Below are 14495 nucleotides of genomic sequence, written 5' to 3'. Positions count from 1 at the left end.
CGAAAGTTTTCTCACCGCTATCCAGCCCCCAACCCCAAGCCTCTTTTAATACCTAAGAGATACCAGCTTTATGAAGAACCCCGAACTAGCTCGGTTTCGGAGGTATTGGGTGAACCCAATGAAGGCTTAGAGAACACAGGTCAACAACTAGGGATGTTATTATTGAGCCCTTGTTGAATCTAAAGAGACAACACTCATTTCTCGAGTTATATTCATTCCCCTGTGGAAATGGGAATTTTCACTCCCCCTACGCATTGGGCTACGGTATTAATACATATTAGGCCCGTGTTCTCAATTAACTCACAGGATAGAGCTGTGGATTCCCCGGACCAGCACACTTAACGTTGCAACGTTACATTGGAAAAGAATCTCGCTGGATGTGAGGATAATTACAACAACTTTTAATTTGGTTCTAATCAATCAATATTGCAACATTTTTGACGTGAGACCACTGTGTGTAGTTACCGATTTCTCTCTCATCCCTTTTACAATTGATACAGAAGCATAATTATTTGCATTATAACGATTGTATCAGTATGTCTTTAACCTGTGATGCACACGATCTTATAAATTGATAAACGCCTATTATAATAAATAATAGAACAAAAATATTTGACATGTCCCATTGAAATTGTTATCAGTTACAATAGTCAACCAACACCGTCATGACAGCGTTGATAATAAAGTGTAGATTTTACATCAGTTTCCTTTAAAAGCTCACTGAATTATAAATAACAAGATAATCAAATCAAGCCATCCCTTGTTCGTGGACCTTCATTTCTCGTCTTTAACTGAAATAAATAAATATCAGCGCTATAAAATAAGTATTCTTAGGACACAATTACTTTTCTAGCGTCGGATGCATGATTCAAAACAGCCAATGAAAAAGACGTGAAACTCGCATTAGAACTCGTTGACAATAAAGCCAGGCCAGTGTGCGTGTTATGATATTTACTAAGAAGGACGACATAGCTTGTTACTTGTATCCACAAGGACTGCGTTAAACGTGCCAGTTAAAGACGAGAGTTAGATAAATCTCGAGCGCACGAACCTACTATCAACTCTACTTGGAGATGAAAACATCCGCCCAGTTCATGTCCATATTTTGTTTACGATCTAGGCGGATAGCGGGGCAAAATTATAGCAAAAGATTCTTTTCCTTGTGGTGCTATTTATGCCTGGTCTCCTCTTACCCCACCGGAATACATACGAACATTATTATCTTGATTATTGATGCTAAATCATACCTATCATAAGTTACAATTCAATTTGCTATCAATAAAAACCGAATGAAATCACCCTCAAGGACATCAATTAAATTTATTTGTTATTTATACGTGAAAGTTTTTTTTCTCTCGCCGTTAAACTTGACTATTTAAAAAAAAAATTTACACCAGACGTCTGTATTTTAAATTCGCGAAACTAGAAGTGTCACCAGCAGTAAAATACAGCGGTGACTATACTCAGCCCTGAAACTACTACTTTGAACGGACTGGAAACTCCAGAGGTTGATTTACAAGATTGTACAGTTAATTCACCACGTATTTGCAAATGTATTAATTTTCTTGGGACACCTTTCAGATGGGTGTATATTTATTTATATATATATATATATATATACCTGCAGTCTCACTGCTTCTCCGAAGCCAACTCACCCGAAATTGGAACAAGGTTTACAATCCGTCTCAGCAACCTGAGACTGCAATTGACATGGCTGTCTAAGCGTTGCGAAAGGTCACAGATACTGTTTGAAATTAACTGGCCCTTTTTTTATATAGCCATCAGTTTCCAAAGCCCATTGCTGTTTCCGGTCTACTTATCTTCAACTTTGAGTCCATAAGCCGTTCTTATATCCGGAAAGGAAAAAAAAAGTTTTGAGGACTTGTGGCAAAGTTTGCCATTTCAAATATTTTAAACAGAGTGTCTCACCATTCTCCAGCTCGAACGTTTGTAACGCGCGGAGGGGTCTACCAGGTCCTGCCGTAGAGCAGGCTGGGATTTACCATACTCCCCGTGTAGTCCGCAGTACCTGAGTCCATTTGGGACATATTAGTAACCGAACTGTGGAGGGACGTCGGATTTGGCGATACCTGGCCCAGGTCTTGAGCCTGAGCGAGCGAATTCACTTGTTGACTCTGTTGCTGTTGCGAGATGGTCGTGGTGGCGACCGGAAGGATCCCGTTCGTACTCTGTTGCTGCTGTTGCTGTTGGTTGGCAGCCGGAGTACTCGAGCCATTCTGGCACGGTTTACCGTCTTTGACAAGAACTGGCACGGCCACTCTCCTGGGAGACTGCTGCTGTTGACACAGGTTGTTCTCCTGCTGCATCTGTTGGGTAGCCTTGTCCTTGGCCTGGCGTTTCATCTTGTAGCGATGGTTCTGAAACCAGATCTTTACTTGCGTTGGTGTCAGGTGGATCATGCTGGCTAGATGCTCCCTTTCTGGAGCGGACAGATACTTCTGCTGTTTGAAGCGACGTTCCAATTCGTAGACTTGGGCCTGAGAAAACAGCACCCTTCTTTTCCTCCTGGGCGTAGCGTGTAAAGGTGCCATTGGTTTGGCGGCGTCTGCCATTCCAGTTAAAGCTCCCATTCCCGCCATATTCATTCCAGAGGACGTTCCCATGAAGCGAGAAACTAGACAAATGTTTATAATGAAAGTGCTCTGGTTATAAAGCAGGAATCTTAACACGGTCAACAAATAATACATTAAGTTATACTATAGTGGAACAATGAGGGAAGATTCACATCAATAATGCTTTAATTTTCTGCTCAAATTATAAAACGCAGAAGAGTAAATATTGAACAGCAGTTAACCGTAAAACATTAAGTGGAATCTACAGCTCAACAAAAACAAAGATAGTCTGGTTCTTATCATTAGACAAAGGACACTAAACCACTCTTGCCAGTTACAAAATCATTCTCTGCAGACCTTGTGTTGGTCGCCGCAAACTCTCGGCCACGAAGTGTTTCTTGACATAACTTAAACTACCATTTTGGTTGTTGTTTGGTAACTTTTGCTAGATATCTAATCAAAATCATATCATATCTTACGGGAAAGATAACCTGCCAGAGAAATGGACGTGTTGCACCGAAGCACCTCCAATCTTTCTCGTTATATTCTTCTGTTTTAAAAGAAAATTACTTTGAAAACTCTGCCACATAATTAAGATAAAAATCGTTGCCACATTATTAAAAAAACTTAGCTTCCATAGAGTCTTACTTGTTGAGTATCTGGGATCGGGATTTGATCCATACCAGCCAGTAGCTGCGGCGCCATTCCTCATGGTATCTTGGTAAGACGGAAGATCCCCCATGTTGCCAATGCTCCCGTTACAGTAGCCTCCCATGGCACTGTGAGAGAACTGGGAGACGCCGTGTGGCATGTGATAGGTGGTCGCCACCGTGGCGTTGTGACCCATGGTGTGCTGCTGCATGGTCGCCTGAGAGACCTGAGGCTGGCGGTAACCTCCCAGAGGAGCTGCAAGGTTGCCAGCACCTTCCATGCCGCTGAACTTCTTGTAGGTCTCCTCGATCGGGCTCAGGATGTCTGTCACTGAAAAAGGCGTTGTGTGCTTTGGGCTCAACGACATGGTTGAGCGTGCGAGCGAGCAGGTAAAAAATTGTCGAGAGGATCAACCCGTGCGCCGTGTACGCTCTCCCTCTCTCGCTCCTCTTGTGGCTGACGACGTAAGAGGGGTTTGCAGTCCGCCTGAGATCCGATTGATCGGTTTGGAGGAGGCGAGCCCCGATTCCTCTTATCTTCGGTTTACTTTAGCCAGGCGCCAGGTTTACGACAGAGCCCTGGGGGAGGAGCGTCGGTCCAAACGAGCAAACAATAGCGCTTGACATCTTTACCGAGATAATTGAGGTAAATGTAGATGGGTCCATATTAAGATAAACGTGATGCCAGCAAAAAAACTTGATTAAATACTTTCTGAGCGCTTCTGGGCTCTAATGCAACACCTTTGATATAAATCTGATTAACACAATCATGATGTTCCACTGAGTAACATAAAATTGCGAACTTTCACATACAGTAATTGAGCTTTTCTCATTAGCACGTATCCAATTTTCTTGAAAAACGGGAGTTTGTTACCTCCTATTAGTTGGTCTTCTGGCCTGCACTCAGAGATTGAATACTACACTGCGTATTAACTAAAAGAGCCTCTTCGCTCCAAGAAAAAAAGGCGCCGGGGCGCAGTCAAAGAGAGAGAATGAAGGTTGTTCTCTTTTGTATAACAACCTAATTTATGCATCTTAAGCATCATTTTCTTGCAGCTGGGGGGGTACTTATAAATCAGCCCAAAGTACGTAGATCCGATGTGTCGAAAGAATGGACGAATATTCAGACCCTGAAGTTGTGAGTATTTTGTGGTTGTTTTATTGTACTCAACCTACCTTCCAACACATTCGAAATAATAGCCGAGATGGCATCCTACCCCCGTGTTTTGTTTTACACCTGTGAGAATATTGTATCAGAATCCTTTCGAACTGAGGGCGCAGAATGGTATTTCATTGTGAAGCGAAAGAGAGACCTTCCTTCCAACATGACCAGCCGCTTCAACCCAAAACAATGCTAAGATGATTGTCGCAGCTCCCCATTTTAATTTGATTGGAATAAAGGGAAATTAAAAGGCATAGTGTAATGTCAGCTACAAATCTTTAGAAATTAATTAGTAAATTCTAACAGGAGAATACGCTGTATTTTGTTTTGCTTACGCCATGCATTTTTGTTTTGGAAATAAACACTTCTCTTAAATAGCATTTAGTATATTTTTTGATTTTCATTCACTGAGTTCCAACCTATCCGGGGAAATCTGTAAGGAGAGACCAAAGGAAAATAAGAAAGATTAAAACAGGAGCTGATAATTGAAGTGTATTTTACTGACCTTTAGAAGGATGGCAGCTTTAACAATGCAGTATTAAAATGAAAAAAATACCAGGCCGGGTGTTGTATTGATACCCTTAAATGCTGGCCATGGAAGCTGCCCTTAATGTAAAGTGCACAGACATGAAAGTCCAGCCCGATGAGATGGCCAAATACGCTGTAATTTCCGAAGCGACAGAAATCGCTTTCCCACCCTATATTTAATACAGTGTGTTTTATAAATCTTTTATAATTCAAATTTTAAAGATTGTAAGTAAAGGTAAAGTGGGCATTTTGATGAAGTTTTAAAAAAATATTAGTCATTCATATAGTAGTGCAACTGCTTGGCTGCCAGCTTTGCGAACTCGGGGCGTCAACAAAAAACAACAATTAATTTCCTTCTTCTCCTAGACCAGGGAATCCCAACCTTTTCTATGCCATGGACCCCACCATTAACCTAAGTGTCTGTGGACCCCGGGTTGGGAACCCCTGTCTTAGACTTTAGAGCCCGGTTGACAATATTGGGATTCAAATTGGGAAGGCACAATTGAAGAGAAGTGTTCTCTCCAAGCATCCAAATCCAACAGAAATCTGTTTTTTTTCATTAAAAAAAGTTTGGAAATTTAAACGCTAGCCATTCAGCAATCACTTTTCTACTTCAATCGATAGATTTTTGTTTAGAAACTATTTCTTGTAAAATATTTGCAGAGCTTGAAGCTCATGCAACCGCCGTAACAAATCATTATTTTTTTTACTATCTTTCCCTGGATTAGTGTTTAATAATTCTAGCCCTGTGCACGGGGAGACTCATGCCTCTTTATTAGCTGTGTTGCAGAATGAAGTACTTATTTCTGCTTAGGTACTGTTTGATCCTTCATTCCTGCAGACTATACGTTTAGACGAGGAGACCGTTCAGACTCAATGACTTTGCTGCCACTCGAGAGGTTAGGAAAAAGGAGACTTTGTCAATAAAAGTTGCCACTAATCCTGGAACTATGCACCTCGATTTTAATACAAGCGGTGCCGCACAGACTAGTGCACATGGGACTATTCTCAAACAGCGCCAAGCTTTGCCCGTCTAAGAGGGGAGCTGAAAAAACCACTGCGGGCCTCACTTTCTGCAATTGGAACTCGCTGCATGGTAAGCAGATCATGTTTCCACGGTGAATGAGAGTTTGGGAGAAAAAGACTGGACACCTAGCTAATAATCTCTGACTGGTTGGTGTCATCATGTTTGCATATAGGACGCCCTGGCCTGGGCAACGAATTGTCAGGAATATTGCCCATGGGTAAGTTCTAGTGTTATTATAAGGCGGTTCCATTCTGAACGATTTCCCTTCTTCTCCAGGTATATGATCTTCTAAATAAAGAATTCCTTTTCCTGCGCAAAAGTCTCTAAGCGACGCCGTTCTATAGTTTACTATAAATGTTATTAATACGCAAACGGTAGCTTGATACTTTGTCTATAATGAAGCCGCACAACACGAAGATAAGCACCACTTCAAGGCTGAAATTTGTAAGAAATTTTGAAAGGACCACAAACAAGCAACTTGGTCATTGAACAGGGTAGTCAATTATTGAAATCAATTCTCTCAATCATACCCGAAATTAAACAGCGCGGAAATTTAGCAAATGACTGGGTGTATTCCATTAACGTAGGATTGCGTAGTCTAGGAGTGAAATAAATCTCTTTTATTCGGGTTTCTGTAATAGTACGACTGCTGTCAAACTACTTCTGAGCCGATAGCAACGATTACAATTTTGAATTTCGCGAAAACAAATGATTTGCATTACTAGAGCTGTATTTTTGATTAATAAATTGGGCCGAAATATAAACTGGATTTTCGTTTCTGAAACAGAAAGTACCATTGCAGTATAAGATCGGTGAACAGTATGGGAAATAAATAAAAAAATACCATAAACTTCCCTAAGTAATCGCCTTCTGCCTGAGGATTTTCCTCCATTACCGTGGACACATGGTTAAAAGAACGTTAGATAAAAAATCACTTTGTAAAATAGTAAACTGCCCTTACAAATAATCTACGTTCAATTAAAAAAAAATCTCTAGGCGTGTATTGGTGTGTTGGATTTTTTAAAAACTAAGATCCCTTTAAACTTTTGGAATAAACATGTGTTCCGTTGCAATTGAAATAACTTGCCGCTTTTGTTTTAATACCAGACTGTGCAGAGGATGAATGACCTGCTTTTAGCATTTATATATGTGACAATGTATGAAACTAGAGCATAGGTGTTGTCTGAGCCGGAGACGTATGGAATCTGGAGAAAACGAATGTTCACCTGAAGTTTCTGTGACTAACCTAATGGGTCTCAATCAATAGGAATATAAAGCTCATTTAAGTCAATAGTTGTTCTACCATTAGGCCTGCCTCGCATTAACAAACTACAAGGTTGTAATAATGTCCCTTAAACATTTTTTTCCCCGAAGTGAATTCGTTTTACGTTTGTTTATGAGTGAGACTTGGAGATAAAACCAACGTTTGTCTGAACATAAACTCAAATAACGTTTTCTCCTTTCTCCTGTAGGAAGGCCAAAAAGAAACTGAGAACACATACACAGGGGACTGAAAAGGGAACTTCTAACAAAAGTTGCGAGGAAACGCATTAATACAGTTACTTTTAAATGCCATTTGGAATTTGAATAACAAGGTTTTCAATGTAAACCGAATTTTAAAGGTGCAGGTTCAGTGTCGGGTGCTAGCTTTTCTCCCCGCCAATGTCATTTAATGTTTCGTTAAATGGTGGAAATTGGCTAACAATCATCGCGCTGTTTAACTGATCTTTCTTTAACATAGCTTAATTATTCGATGCATATCTAACAAACATGCCCACAGTTAATTCTACCTGATCCCCTGATCATGCAGAATACATTAGAATTCGACAGCACAGGCATCGTATAATGTCTAGGAATTTGTTTATGACATCAAAATATCCCAAGTAATGAATCTCAGGTTTTGATAATAAATTTGCTGTGGACTTCGAACTTTAAAACTATTTAAGAATTCCCTGAACATTCTTATTCCTTCACCAAAATCTTTAGTCAACGGAACATTACAATATTTAACCGCGATGATCAAAGTTTGTAAACCACGCAGCCGTCTCTTTAATTTGGTCTGAAATCCGAGAAGACAAATCCAGATCCCCTGCGACATGTTCATTATCTATTGTTCTTGCAAAAATATGGATGCTTAAATCTGGCTTTTGTCTTGATCTTCGACCACAAATATATTTTAGGTTTTGAAAGCCCGGTGCATTTTGTATGTTTGAATCTAAACCGGTTAAGTAAATGAATAGCCAACCCACAATAATGTGTTCACTTGGTTTAAAAAAGTTTAAACTTTTACAATTTACAATTCTATAAACTGTAGGAATGCCGCTGTGGCTCAATTAAATCACGAATGAAATTCATTAGTACATAGAAGATGCATATAACTTTCCAGTGCAGTCGATTTTGTCTTCTTGATAAACAAGGCAAGATTAACAAATAGTTCAGCTACCTGAAGCCCCATATCTAAGGCTGAGCTCGGTTACTTGATGGTAATTAAAATGGGAATGTTCTCTCTTCCTGACCCGGAGATACAGAGACCTTATCATTCTCACCTTATCAAAATAGATTATGTACCATTATACCGAAGCTACAGAATGAAGACTTGAAAATAAAGTTAATTCTACAAATGGGCAGTAGAGCAAATCCACATATTCCCTCCACCTCATACTCCTTTATTTCTCTCCCAATTTACAACTGCGCAACCATATCTGTAAAGGAGTGTCTTCTGTTGTCTGTTCAACATCTCTTGCCTTTAATCTGTTTACTCTAGATACTGATCCCAACAAATACCACATTGTGCTCTATGAGTATTGCATTATAACAATATTTAGGAATTTACTTAGATAGCTGCTTTAAAGTCATGGGTGCAAGATTATGATTACTGTTTATTTGTGTTATGGACTCTTGTGGTAAATGACTCCCTAGTACAGTGTAATTGGACGTAAGAAATGTTTGTAAATTATCTTATTTAATCTACACCATATATTTTTATTGCCTCAATCTTCCTTACTGAAGAGTATCTCCCAGTCTTGATGGCTTATGGCCCGCTGTAAAAAAAAAGCAAGAAACAAGTGAGGAAACTCCTCATGATCTTCAAAAATTCTCTCAAAGCAGAAATTTACCTCCAGATTAGAATATCACCAATACCACCATAGTAGTAAAAAAAAGCCTGGTGTTTTTCATGTATTAGTCTAATGAATGTTCTGCAGATGTTATGAGACGAGACTATAATCCAAGGTTAACGTTACTGAAGATTTGGACGGATTGCTTGCAAATTTCATATACTTTAAACTTTGATAAAAGTTTTGTATGTCAAATAGCTTTTGTGTTTCTTGTTTCGAAGCACTTCAATAGTTCTATATTAGCACTCTTCAGAGAGGCTCTGAAGCCTATCAATTAAATTACTTCTTGTTTTGGGATGTTCAGCTTAGTTCAAATTTAGTCATCTGCTACAAGGCAAAGCTGAAACATCTCTGTCAAGTGTGTTTTTTTTATTAACGTACCTCTGATCTCAGTTTTATCCAATTAGAATGTACCCTATTCATCAACATTCTTAATTTCAACCTTCACAAAAACAAATTATTAGTGATTGATCAGGTCCCTGTTATACTCTCAGATGTTCAACCTCACATTTAACAATTTTATATTGATACATCTGTAAAAATTCAATGATAAATATTTTTCCATTAATTAACAGATTACAACCATGGATTTAAAATCTAGTCTTATCATGACTCAGATCCACAATAACTTATACCTAGCACATGACCAATTTATGCATGTTTTCTCATTTTTTTGGCAATCTCAAAAATTTTCATTCCCATCTAAAGCTTTCATTTTTGAACCATGAACGTTCATTACTCTTTGCTGCTTTTGGCTAGTTCTGGAATAGACTGCATTTATACTGAAGCAATCAGTCTCAATCCATTTCTGTACTCAGATATTTAATCAGATAAAAACATACCAAAACGTTCTTGGTTAATCAAAGGGAAGCTTCATATGCATCCACCTGAATGGAGCTGAAGTGCTCAGTTGCCTGGATTTCATCAAGAGGAGAGCATGGGAAAATGTCAGCCATTTTCTTATGGTAATAGAAAGATTCCAGACAATGTTGGAAAAATCCCCAGTGTGGGCCAGTGTTGGCCTGTTTGAACTGTTTTCATCTCAGGAGCAAAGGAACTCTTCTGGAATGAGTGTCACAGACCTTGGACTCCCATCATTTACGTAGCACCTTTCACTTTTTTTTCAGGACCTTCCAAAGCAAGGAATACTAATTATTACATGCGAACCAACTTGCTGTTCTCATGCAGAGCAAACTCATACCAACAGCAACATAATAATGACAGGCCATTGGTTGTTTGATAACACCAAGGGGCAAACATTGGCCATGAAACTTGGGACATCTCCCTAGTTCTGTTGCAGAGTAATACCATGGGATATTTAAGGTTCGTCTGAGGAAACAATGCAGTTGGTGAACAATGTATCTTCTGCTGTTATGTACAGGTTTTATTTTATTTTCATTTAGTGATGCAAAGTAGAATAGGCCCCTCTGGCCCTTCGAGCCATGCTGTCCCAGTGACCTCTGACAACCCTGATTTAAACTGAACCTAATCATGGGACAGTTCACAATGACAAATGAACCTAACCAGTACACCTTCCAGCTGTGGAGTGATAGGCCTCCACACTATACTTAACAAGTATGATTTTGAATTTTTCAGAGTACTTACTCTCTAGGACTTACTTTTCTCGACTATACTGGATTCAACAAAGAATATGGTGTTGAATGAATCTTTCCTTTGGCCAACCTTCTACATTTGAGAAAATTGTCCTATGTTATTGGCCCTGAGTAATGAGCCTTAGGTACCAAAAGGTGAGGAAGGTTTTAGTTTTTTCAGTTTTTTGAGTCAGGTATAGAAATTGCCACCATTATTGCAACACTCACTTTCCTCAATGGTCTGTCTGCTGCTGGGCTCAAAGGTGCAGTGATTTAATTGTAAAGCCATTACCTCTTTAAGCTAAGTGGTGTAATTGATTTGTACTCCACAGAATCAGACCATTCAGCCCATCACATTGATGCTCAGCTCTTTGCCCATCTATACTAACCCCATTCTAGTGTAGCAGTTAGTGTAACACTATTACAGCACTAGCGGCTTGGTTCAATTCCCACCACTATCCCTATGGAGTCTGTACGTTCTCCCCATGACTGCATGGGTTTCCTCTGGGTGATCTGCTTTCCTCTCATGTTCTAAAGACGCACAGATTGGTAGGATAAATGGTTACATGGGGGTAATTGGGGTGGGGGACATGGGCTCGTTGGGCTGGAAGGCCTGTGACTGTGCTGTATCACAAAGTAAATAAAAACATTACATTATGAACTAACTAATTTTCCTGCATGAAGACTACACCCTTCTGTGCTTTGCCTTTCTAATTGTCTGTCTAAGTGCCTGTTAAGTCTAATGATTATGTCTGATACTGGCAGAATGTTCCAAATACAAAGACTATCTGTGTAAAAAAATGTGGCCCTTGGATTCCCTCCTACCTCTCACCCTAAACTTATGCCCACATGCTTTTGATAATACTACTACAGGGAAAAGATTTTGACTATCTGAACTATCTGTGCATAGAATAATCTAACACATTCCTGTCAGTTCACCTCTTAGCTTCCTTCACTGTAGGGAAAACAAGCCCAGCCAATCCAATCTCTCCCCATGACTCTACTCCAATCCAGGTATTGGGATTAGATCCGCAATCTCCTCTGTACTCTCCTCAGCACAGTCACATACACCCTTCCTCGTGGGTGGGACCGGAATTGTACACAATATCCCCAAAGCAGACAGACTGATTGGGGAACTGCTTTGTCAAGCACTTTTGTTCCATCTGTCATGCCAGCTGGAATCTCCCAGTGGCCAGACTTTTTAATTCCACATCCTTTTCCCATGCCATCTTGTTTCTCGATGATCTCCTTCACTGACTGGTCAAGGCTGAAAGCAGATTAGAGGAACAGCACCTTATAGTTCACTAGGTAGTTTCCAGCCTGATGTCATGAACATCAAATTCTCAACCATCTGGTAACTGTTCTTTGCTGCTGCCCCTTTTCCACACTTTATTCTTTTCTTTCTCTTCCAGAAGAAAGAGAGGAATCTCACTCAAACCTATCATATATCGAAAAGCCTAGATAGAGTGGATATGGAGAGGATGTTTCCAAAAGTGGGAGAGTCCAGGACTAGAGGGCGTAGCCCCAAAATACAAGGTTATCTCTTTAGAACAGAGACGAGGAAGAATTTCTTTAGCCAGAGAGTGCCGAATCTATGAAATTCATTGCCACGGATGGCCATGGAGGCCAAGTCATTGGGTATACTTAAAGCAGAAGTTGATAAATTCTTGATTAGTAAGGGTGTCAAAGGTTATGGGGAGAAGGCAAGAGAATTGGGTTGAGAAGAAAAATTAATCAGCCATTGAGGAGTGACAGAACAGACTTGGTAGATCAAATGGTCCAATTCTGCTACTTTGTGTTATGGTCGTATGGTCTGATCCAATTGGCCCTCATCATCTTACCTGTTTCCTCTCTCCTACTTTCTCCATCTGCCTATTACACACACACTCCTCTCATTGGTTCTCTTTCCTACTTCCCTCTCTTTATTCCATTCTCCTCCATCCCCTCCTATCATATTCCATCTTATTTAGCCCTTTGTCATTTCCACCTATCACCTCCCAACTTCAGACACCATTCATATTTTCCTCCCTCCTTTAGCTGCCTGTAACACCTCCATCTGGACCCACCTTATCACCTGCAAGCTCTTATTCCACCTTTTTTTTATCCGGGCTATCTCACTTCTCTTTTTCGAGTCCAGATGAAGGGCCTTGACCTGAAATGTCAGCTGCCCATTTCCCTCCATTGATGCTGCCTGAGCTGCTGAGTTCCTTCGGTGTCATTATGCGTTATCCCAAATGTGGCATTTTAATCTAAGGTGAGCTTTTTAATTTCAGCTGTGTAATAACAATTAATTTTAGCACTGATGGTTTGGGAGGAGAAATAAAATGACCCAAGCTCTCTACTTGAAACTGCTGTCCATTTACCTCTGCTGGAAACTGTGGTTAATGATCAAGGTTGGCTTTATTGTCTTACAAGAGACAGCATAGCTGATTTGTGGTGTAAGATACACATTTGTGGTGTAACCCTTCTCCACTGATGTCTCCTTTCCTCAGTTTTCCTTGAACCAGGTTTAATCCTCAAAATTAAGAATAATCATTTACAACTAGAATGTTAAAGAAACGACATACACTTTCTACAATAGTATCTAAGATACATTTGTTTCTTAAGTGAATGAAAATTGTAATTTTAACCCCTTTGATCATAGAATTGTTGAATCATTATAATGTGGTGGCAGCCATTTCACTCCATTGAGCCCACATCAATTTATTTATTTATTTATTTATTTATTTATTGAGATACAGTGAGAATAGGCACTTTCAATCCTTCAAGCCATGCTGCCTGACAATCCCTCAATTTAATTAAGCAATTATATTATTCTACCTGGGAAACAGATTTGTAAGCTGCCCGACAATCCCCCAATTTAATTCTAGCCTAATCACGGGACAATTTACAATAACCAATTAACCTACCAACTGGTATGTCTTTGGACTCTGGGAGGAAACTGGAATATCTGGAGGAAATCCATGCGGTCACAGGCACAGCATACAAACTCCTGACAGTCAGCATCAGGAATTGAACCCAGGTCGCTGGTACTGTAAAGCGTTGTGCTAACCACTATGCCACCATGCTGGCCCCTTGTGAAACAATGTATTCAATCCATTTCCTTCAAAGGAGATGAAATCTGGTGCTATGGGACATGTTAAAGTCTAAGGCAGTCTAAGTTTGTCCAAAATCAAGTTATTTCAATAACTCAAGAAAGATTAACAGTTGTTCAGTGATTCTTTATCTGAAAACATCTACCTAATATTACAGAAATTGAAAATAGATTACTGGATTGCACTGATTTATACTGTGAATTCATACATCTTCTCTCTATTTCAGGGTGACCTTGTTAAATTTCCTCTTCATCCTTCCCAACGCAAAAGTAACAATAACTGTTGCAAAAGTTTTATTTAATGACCTGTTCAAGGATGGGTCTAATCTACTCAATGAAACTTCTTGAATACGAATGTATACAGTACCTGACTCTCCGGTAGAAAGTAGTCAATTTCTGTCCTTATTATCAATATCTTAGGTACTGCTTTTTATTGCAAATTCATACTTATTCCAATTGGATACTTTCTTCACATAATGTTTATCATATAATTATGAGTGGCTAGTTTTCAGAAAGGCAAACTATTTAATCTTCCAATGGTAGATAATATTTGTGGTCTAAAACACCGTGATCAAATCCCATATTAATTTCAATTTTTTTTACAGTCTTGGAGACAGCAACATCAATAGGGATGATCTCAGATGGGTTGCTGAGTTAAGCAGTGTGAAACATAAATTATTTTCTGTATGTGAATTCACTGAAGTAACATATATTATTGATACAATTCCATCTGAGCTGTTCCTGTTAATTTAA

The 14495-nt window shown here is 39.4% G+C and overlaps 1 protein-coding gene across 2 annotated transcripts; it reads right to left on the bottom strand.

Annotated features, from left to right (window-relative positions):
• Positions 1-1967: 1967 nt before the first annotated feature.
• Positions 1968-3591, bottom strand: LOC134350157 (homeobox protein Nkx-2.4-like). 2 transcript variants are annotated; one of them, XM_063055109.1, is made up of 3 exons: positions 3222-3591; positions 2169-2635; positions 1968-2108 (listed from the first exon to the last, which is right to left on the bottom strand). In XM_063055109.1, the coding sequence occupies exons 1-3, from the start codon at positions 3589-3591 to the stop codon at positions 1968-1970; spliced, it is 978 nt and encodes a 325-aa protein (XP_062911179.1). The 2 variants fall into 2 exon arrangements, with proteins under 2 accessions (XP_062911179.1, XP_062911178.1); XM_063055108.1 differs by having other exon boundaries at positions 1968-2635.
• Between the last annotated feature and the right edge of the window lie 10904 nt (positions 3592-14495).

Source organism: Mobula hypostoma, chromosome 8, assembly GCF_963921235.1.
Source record: "Mobula hypostoma chromosome 8, sMobHyp1.1, whole genome shotgun sequence".
Taxonomy (NCBI): domain Eukaryota; kingdom Metazoa; phylum Chordata; class Chondrichthyes; order Myliobatiformes; family Myliobatidae; genus Mobula; species Mobula hypostoma.
Note: the sequence above shows the minus strand (reverse complement) of the source record. Positions and strands in the feature narration are given on the sequence as shown.